The sequence below is a fragment of the Myotis davidii genome, unplaced genomic scaffold, assembly GCF_000327345.1.
Source record: "Myotis davidii unplaced genomic scaffold, ASM32734v1 scaffold78, whole genome shotgun sequence".
In the NCBI taxonomy this organism is placed as follows: domain Eukaryota; kingdom Metazoa; phylum Chordata; class Mammalia; order Chiroptera; family Vespertilionidae; genus Myotis; species Myotis davidii.
Window position 1 is genome coordinate 5,164,824 of NW_006290305.1, and position 9,205 is coordinate 5,174,028.

Consider the following 9,205-nt stretch of genomic DNA (forward strand, 5'->3'; position numbering starts at 1 on the left):
GGGCCTGGAAGTCACTCAGAGAATGAACTGGACATTTTCATAAATTCCAAGAGCAAGGATGTCAGGAATAAAACAGCGAAAGCTGGCAGCTGATGAGATGGACGTTCCCAGCTGTAAGAGGCTCGTAGGAACCTGGATCACACTGCTGGGAGGACCTGCTGCCCCTTGGGAAAGCGCCCTGTAGTTCCTGGCACAGAACCGGGGTTTGATAAGGTTGTCCCATCAGCTACTGGTCATCATTTAACATAGCCGGGAACTCACTTATTCATGTCTCCCTCCATCAGAGGTCTGGCCGGGCCCTTGAGCGGAGCAGAGCAGAGCAGAACAGGCTGCCCTTCGGTGATTTCCCTTCCCGGGAACTGTTTAGCTTAGTGCTCTGCTTAAAGGCACTCGGATCCCATAACCCTTTAAAAAGTGTTCTCAGCAAGTTTCAGGTGTGAATGAGGCTTGACGAGGACAGATACTACCCCAGTGGACAGGTGAAAGAGAGGAGGAGGAGAGGTGGCTCCGGCTCAGAAAGCCGCCCCCCCCCCCCCCAACTGCCTGCCCACCAGGTGAGAATTCATGGCCCCAGCAGACTCTGGGTTGTGTTTCCTCAGCACCAGGGGAGGCTCCCAGGATGGGCCTAGGTTTCTCCCTGCCAACAGTTCTGTCCCAAAAATTTCACCTCAACCTGCTCCAGGCAACAGTTTCCACGTACAATCTCTCTGCCAGTGACCTGGAGTGACCGGGGCTGCTTCCACCGCCTGGGCGCCGGACACTAGCAATACACCACGACTGGTCACTGGTCTTTATTTATTGAGTTGAGAATTCACACAAGGTAACATCATACAGTAAGCCATTTCCTGGGCTTAATAAAAATGATTGTCACTCACTGTGCTTCACAAAAATTTCTTTTAATGAATAAATAATTTGATGAAATCAAAAGTATTTACAATATAAACAAGTGGAAAAGCTTTCGATCTGTGAATCTGATCGCTGAGCTTTGCATTTTGAGCTGAATTCCTCCGAAGCTTTTCCCTTAGAAACAATATAAATCTGATAGAAACAACAACTCATACAACGTATCTCTGTTCATTATATGTTTATCTGTTAGTCTTGGAAAGCTACATAAGCTTATATTGTGCAACATGTTAAAATACAAATATTAACTAAAATAATATATTATCCTAATGCCAGGTAGCATTCTCCACAGAACAAAAATGTACACTCAGCTGTAACAATAACAAAGGTTCACGGGTCACAAAATAATACCCCAAAAGGTACAAATTCCTTCATAAGAATATAATTGTGCTCTTCCATGTACCAGCCGTCTATGCTGCACTAACAGGCGGACGCCTAGGAGTACAGTCTCGGACGACTGTAGGCCGTGTGTGCTTCCTGTCAGGCAGCAGCATCACTGGGAACTGGGCAGTGCAAGCAGTTTTATACATACTTCCTTGGGCTCTTAAAAAGAGCCAGTGCTGCAAAGCAAAATAAGCACATTGAGAGCCCTGATCTCATCTTCACAAATGCCTTGGACGCTCTTGGCTCTGTGGGACGAAAGGCCGGCTTGCAGAGCTGTGATGCCGTCAGCCGGAATTCAAGTACTCCAGGGCCACCTCGTAGCAGAACTTGTACTGGTCCTGGAAGACGGAAGGGAAAAATGTCAGCTCTGTAGCACCGAATGCTGTTTCTAGTGAAGCAATTATGCCAGATGAGGGGTTTCATTGGAAGATGTCAAACCGCGAAGGATTTGAATCAGAAATAAATGAGAAGGTCATGGTTCTGAACCACAAATGTATCCACTGTTGGTAGATGAAAGGTATTTTGATATCCACACTCACTAGAATTCCTGGGAAGTTCTAGACAACTGGGACACACACACACACACACACACACATTCCCATGAGGCCTGATGAAAGGTATTTTGATATCCACACTCACTAGAATTCCTGGGAAGTTCTAGACAACTGGGACACACACACACACACACACACACGTACACATATATGTTTGTCCATACACGTATGTTTACCTGTACATCAACATGCTGAGCACAAAGCACGGGAAGATCATGAGGTAGAGGGGAAGATAATGAGTGCTGGGGCAATGCCTCCTGACTTGCTCACAGAAGGCCCCCAGTTAATAAATGTGGCTTCCCTCCTGGCCCAGCTTTCCCTTTGCTGTTCGGTCAGCTGGATTTCCTCCGTTTTATGAGGAGTTGTTAAGTACCTCTTACGTACCAAGCACCTTGACCTGGGCTCTGACTTTGAGAAGTCCACGTCCAGTGAGAAAGATGAGACAAGTGACCCATGACAACCCCTGAGCCAGAGCTGAGCAGGGTCCTCCAATGTGGAAGACAGGGTGGAACTTCTTAGGGAAGATCTGGCAAGAGGCAGTAGGTAATAGGAGGGAGAGAGTGACCGTGTAGAGCTGGGGTAGGTGTTAATGTGCCTTGGTTTGCCCAAGACCGAGCTGGTTTTTGCCTGGTGTCCTGGCATAAGCATTGTAGCATTCTCTTTTACTCTCAAAAGCGTCCCGGTGTGAGTGATTATATGGTCATCCTAACTGGCAGTAAGACAGGCATTCCAGGTAGAGGCAACTGGATAAAGAAAGGCACTAGGAGGAAATGTTTGGTACCTTCTGGGAACCACATACCAGCTCTTGGTCAGGCAGTGACTTCATTTTTTTGAGCACAGCTTTCTCAGATCATGGACCTGAGGTCCTGGTCCACGCACGTGGGGTCCCAGGTGGCAGGGAGGGCATTCGGCACCTGTGTGAGTGCACTGTGCTAATGGATGCTCTCCTGGGTGTGGCCTCTGAACCGAGCAGAGGGACCCAGGGGTTGAGGATGCAGCAGCCCAGTGTCGGAGGCAGAAGGGCTCAGCAATTGTAAGGCTCTCTTTCCAGCTCAGTAAGAGGCAAACTTGTGTGAGTTGTGAGAGTCAGCGCCACTGTCTCATGGCTCAACACAATGGTCACAAACGAGGAGATGGGTCTTTCATTTGTGAGTTTGCCAAATTCATTAAAAATAAATTTCTACCGTTTTGTTTTTTTGGGGGTATGTGTCTCCTGATTAATCACTGCAATTTCCTTTTCTTCACCTATTATTTGTTCTCTAAAGGCCCCACTAGTCCAATCTGTTTATTGGAAGACAAGGGCCAGCATCCCAGTCTTTGGTGCAGAACCTGACATACAGATGGGGGAGTCACATGTTGGTCTTCTATGTAAATGATGACAAAGGGTTTAGCTGCACTTGATACAACTGAACAAACATTAAAGACTAGAGATCGGGGATTTCAAGGGACAGCCCCAGTCCTCAGAGAGCTTACAATCTAGAGATCATTTCCATACACTGACGGTGCCACCAGATCACACACCAATAGCAGCAACACCTACCAGGATGGTTCAACTAAAAAGAGACAGACGGGAACAAGCATTGGGGAGGACGTGGGGAAACTGGAGCCCTCACACTTTGCGGGCGGGCAGGTAAACGGGCACAGCCACTTTGGAGAACAGTCTGGCAGCTCCTCAAAAGGTCATAGAATCACTCTATAGTCCCAAGGTATATACCCAAGGGAACTGAAAATAGTGTCTACACAAATACTCTGTGACTACATTTCAGGATTTGATACTTTTATTTTCAGAATATTTAAAAGAAATCACTTGAATTTCAAAATTCTGATGTTGGTAGATCACTGAGCTGACCTATTGGCTATAAAGTGCTCTAATAATTTCTCCCTTTTTGTGTGTGTGTGTGTATGTGTGTGTATCACAGTGACCACCCCCCGCCCCCAAATCCTCCCAATAAAATTCTAAGAGATCCAGTTCCTTATTGGATAAAACATGATTTTGTACACACCTAATTGTGCAACTAACGTCAGTGCCTATTAATGAACCCATTCCTTTTAACACGAAAATGTTAAAATTTCTTTCATTTTAGTGGAAAATGCGGCTGCTGGCCTCTGGCCACACACTGGGAAGAAAAAATAAAAAAGGGGGAATTTGCCGGGAGCCGGTCCATCCTTGCTGTTTCAAGGGACGTGGCATATGTGGCATACTGTTCTTAATATATTTGCTCACCTTCTTGGCACTATGTGTATTAACCAAGGTCACCTCTCTGAGAAAGGTTGTTTCCCCAGGTACCTAGAGACAGAACCTAGCGACAGAACCTAGACACAGAACCTACACAGAACCTAGAGACAGAAGAACTTCGCTGGAGAGAACATGGCAAAAGATCCTGGACAGAACCTAGAGACAGAACCTGGCTACAGAACCTGGATAGAACATGGCAAGAGAACCTGTACAGAACCTGGTGACCGAACCTGGCTGGAGAACCTAGCAAGAGAACATGGACACAGAACTTGGCTAGAGATTGTGGCTAGAGATCCTGGCAAGGCTGCTGATCAACTGAACGCTGTCTCCGTGTCATTCCTTCTTCGCCGACTCCGTCCACACCTTTGGGGACCCCTGGACCTGCTGGGGTTGGACCCCGGCAGGGTCCTGTAGCCAAGGGGCTGCTGTGTAGGTCATGGAGGGTGCTCTGTAGGCATGACTATAGTTTTCAAAATGAATTCTCTCTCATCTTATCCCTCCTAACCGAGCTGTTAATCCCCACAGATTCTGTGACGATGGCTTCTAAATCATAAAAATAAGAGGAATGAGGACAATCATCATAAAATGTTGCTCCCCCTCCCCCAAGCACCTCGGGAAATGCCTGAAATCTTCGTCTGTTGGAAACTGATTACATTTGAGCACCAGGTACAGGCCTGTCTTCTAAGGTCTCTCTCAACTCACTTGCTTTTGCACAGTAATTAAACCACAGGAGTTACCCCTGTGCTTCAGGGGGAAAATGTTTATGCCTTGGTCCCCAGCTCCCCCGACTGGGGGGCCTTGGCTGGCTTTGGGCATAAGGAAGGGATGTGAGTGGGGGTCCATCCTTGTGCAGGATGGTGCCAGGGAGACCCGCTATTCCTCTCCAAGACCTGACCCCACTTTCATTCCAGATCACATCTCTTGTTCCTAGGAAGAAAGGGAAATCTGAAGCGGCACCTAAAAGTCAGATTCTGTTTCAAAAGTCCCCACTCACTCTGAGGGCTCTGGGGCTGCCCTGCAGGGCCCGGGCTGTGCCTCTGTCACTCAGGCGGCCTGTGTCTGAGGAACTGGGGGCCCTACAGGCAGTCTGGCACTTCAAACACCCGACGCGCCAGCCTGCCTGCCTGGGGAGGTTCAAAGAGAGGAGCCCACTGGCTCATCTGCGGCAAAGCTTCCCTCCCTGGTGCTCCTGCTTTTTGAAACCAAGACCAGTCTCATAGTTTCAGTTGATCCTGTGCCGACAGACCCTCCAGGGCAGAAAGAACCCTGACCGATGCCTCTGCCAGGAGGTGACGTGGTCCCCAGGTCGGGTTCCCTGTTCCCCGGGTCAATGGGGCAACCAGCCACCGTGCCAAGGAGACCCCTAGATAAGACAGCTGCGTGCCTGACAATGAACGGAAAGGGTCGCTACTCTCATCTACATCTTTAAAAATGCATGAGAACTTTCTTCCCACAGAGCCCCATGCAGTCTGTGTGGGTCCCTTAGTCAGCCCTGTGGGCATGTAGCCACGGCCTCCCCAGGTTCCAGAGAGCAGCTGGGGCAGCCAGGATGGACGTGAAGCTGGGTGCAGAGCTGAAATGTCTAGTCACTCAGCAAATACTTATCAGGCACCCCCTTGGAGCCAGGAGCCCTGCCTCAAGGAGATCAGAGTCTTGGACAGAGAGGGGGCACAGGCATTCACAGAGATTCCCCCAAATGCGTCCTTAAGATGCGGGAAAACCAACCATATGGGGACTTACGGAGAGGCTGCTGTCCAGGGCTGTGAGCCCCGGGCCGTGTGGCAATGGCAGGGCAGGCCTGAGAGAGGTGGCATGCCACTCAGACTGCCAGCCACAGCTGGTGGGGGCACAGCTCAGGGGCTTGAATGCACATCTCTGATTCCCCACCTGAGTCCTACACCCTTCACTCCAACACACACACACACACACACACCCTATACACACTCCCACACCCACATCCATACCTACATACACACACATACACCTACATATACACATGTGCACATATATCTATACACACCACATACCTATATCTACATACACACACCCACACATATACCCATGTATACACACCCCCACCTATATACCTATACATACCCCACAGCTATTATCTCTATACACACACCTATATACCCACACCTACACCCACATATACACTAATACACACCCACATCTACACACTCAAATACGCCTATACCTACACACACAGCCACACACCTATATTCCTACACATGCATAGCCCTTCACGTACCTATGCCCACACATTCACATCCACACATCCACCTACATTCACACCTCCACACCCCACCTTTCAAATAGTCTGCACATTTTACAAAAGTTCACAGCACAGTGTAATATGTATTACACTGAAGAGGACAGTGGGCTGAGCCTGGTGGCCAGCTCTGCATTACAGGTGGGGAGATACTGGCAGATGTGGTCCAAACAGGAGCTGGGGAGCTGGGCCTGGGCAGGCAGCCTGCTTGGCAGGAAAAGGAAGCCTGTCACCCAGCTGAACCCTGCTTCTCGCCTGCAGGACTTTAGAGCCCCCAGGCTCCAGGCCCATTGGATCAGAGTCTGGGGTGGGCTGAGGGATTGGAATGTCTAAAGCTCCCCTTAAAGAGACTAGAATGGTGGTTGCCAGAGGCTGAGGGGAGGGGGGAATGGGGTGTTGTTGGTCAAGGGTATAAACTTTCAGTTATAAGAAGTTTGAGAATAGTTAGTAATACAGTATTGCATACTTGAAAATTACTGAGACTAGGTAGATCCTAAGTCTTCTCACTACACACACACACACACACACACACACACACACACAACACACACAACACACACACACTATGTTAACTATGTGTCAGTTGCCTTGATCTTGGTAACTTTGGCCAAAGTTCCCACCACATCCCAGGCGATAATATGTATCTCTAGGCAAGACCTGTCCCTGGAGGCTGTTCTTTGCTAAAACAGAGCCCTAGAAACTTCAAAAGCCAAGTGAGGGGGACAAAGGTGAGAGGGGAGCTCCTCGTTGAAGCACCGGTTTTCCCATAACTATCAGGGCCTCAAAGGAGCTCAGTCTTCAGGCTGTGGGTCCCACCTGCCCCTGGGACCCAGGCCTTGGGTTAGGACTGGAGGCTGGTGAAGGGACAGATAACAGAGGCTGGGCTGAAGAGGGGGTGAGGGAGAAGCACCCGGCTCCTGTTGGGTAAAACACACACTGAACTTTGTGTTATAAATTATTTTGCTTCCTTGTAATCACTTGGCTTCTTTCCAGGGCCCCCAAACTAAAAATTTGAAGAAATAAATCTTTCAGGGCTTCCTAGATCTCTCTTCAAAGTGCCATGCTTCAAAGCAGATGGATGGATTTTCGAGCTTAGAAGCAATTTGGAAAAATCAGAGCCTCAAAGGGAGGTAGAGATGGACTCCCCTCTTCACACTCATCCCACGCAAGCAGGGAGAGGGCGGCGGTTCTGAACGGAGGGGACCACTGTGAGTGTCAGCCTCTGCATGTGATACATGAGCCGGTCTAGCGGGGCCCAGGCCCAGGCCCTCCTGACCCCATCCACGTGGACCCCACCCACCTGGCTCCCCGGGCCAGCACAAGTGCACTCCAAAGCTTTCTGGCGCACACACCACCATTCTACGAAAATGCAGTTAACACATTTTGTACGGCTCAGGAGTTTTCGCATGTTTCGCGTGCCATCTGTTAAGGACCGCTCACGAGTGTTCTCGTTTTTCACGCCCATGGAAAAAGGAGCGAATCTAGATACTTAGGTAAATTTTGTTTGGTCCCTCTTCGTAGAGGAAAATGTTTTATGCAGTACCATACATTAGAAAAGTACTAGGAACTTTAATTGTTTAATTGTTTTGTAAATAAAAATGTTGTAATTATTTAAAAACAACACCTAAAGTGCATTATGATGATTTAAATAACATGTGCAGTTTGCCCCAAAACGTGTGGTCCCTGGCGTATATCTTAGAGATTTCTATGCGGTACGCGATGTGTTAAGAAGACTCCGCACTCCGTACTTTTCAACTGCCGGCACAACATCTAGTGCTTAGGAGCAACTTGGGTCTCAGATGGCCTTTTATGCCCCCAAAGAATTGTACCAGATTTTATCGCCCTGACCTGAATTAATCCCCTTAGCCAATATATACACAGGTACAAGGACCAAACTAACAGAAATTGTACTTAAAGGCAAAAACAAACAAATGACAAGAGCCCTTATTTAACTCAGGAAGCTTCAAGCCCACTGCAAAGAGCACTGTGACATTTTTTTGCCCGCCGCCAGATATTACTTTGCGAACATTCACTGTGACAAACTTATCAGACATTTTTCTCAGGAAATTGCAAAACTTTCCTGTGTTTCTCAGCCCTTGACTGTATCCTCAAGCTGGTCCCGACCCTCTGAGTTCTGGCATGCAAGGGTCCTGTTTTCTCTAGACTAATTTCACCCAATGACAGAAACCGCTACGTAGTGCGTTGGGGTCAGTAGCTCCCTTCTGGTCCAACCACCCAGGTCTCCATTCATTATTTGGAGAAGCACCACTGATTTGGGAAAAGCCACGTTGTTTCTGCCCATAAAAACGTGTGAGTGATGGAAGCTGCGGCCAGAGCGATTAGAGGAAAGGCCGGGGAGGGCCTACCCCAATGCTCTGCTTACTGCAGGCCGCACAGAGAGGGAAATGACTTTTTTTTTTTTTAAAGCAAGATCAGCTTTGCCCGCGTACCAACCGAAGTTTGGAAGCTACACATCTGTCCGTGAATCAGGGAGGTAAATACAAAATGAAGGCACAGAAAATTTTAATTTATGCGTTTGTTTTCAGCCTCTGTCAGTCTTCTTATCTGGCTTAAATCCAGACCACTCCCGCCTGCCCGCCTGCCCTTTTATCACTTGCTTCATTTGAGACTGAGAATTCTGTGGTGGGAGAAACCTACCATTCCCTCTGATTCTCGTGACCATGGGCAAACTCCTCAGCCTCTCGGCCCCTCCCCAGGAGATCTGCGACCTGTGAAAGGCACTAGGAGTGTCACACACTAGCTTCTAGCCGCCGCCTCCTGCTTCTCACCCAACACTTGCACATAACTACCTCAGACAGGCTGCTGGCTGCCCCATGCCCTGTGGACACCGACACC

The 9,205-nt window shown here is 48.7% G+C and overlaps 1 protein-coding gene across 3 annotated transcripts in view; it reads right to left on the reverse strand.

Annotated features, from left to right (window-relative positions):
- Positions 1-781: 781 nt before the first annotated feature.
- PTPRM (protein tyrosine phosphatase, receptor type M) overlaps positions 782-9,205 on the reverse strand; it is a 466,311-nt gene continuing 457,887 nt past the window's right edge. For all 3 annotated transcript variants that reach the window (XM_006763285.2, XM_015563601.1, XM_006763284.2), the window contains one exon: positions 782-1,625. In XM_006763285.2, the coding sequence (XP_006763348.1) occupies positions 1,572-1,625 (54 nt within the window). In that variant the 3' untranslated portion in view covers positions 782-1,571. The remainder of the gene's footprint in view (positions 1,626-9,205) is intronic.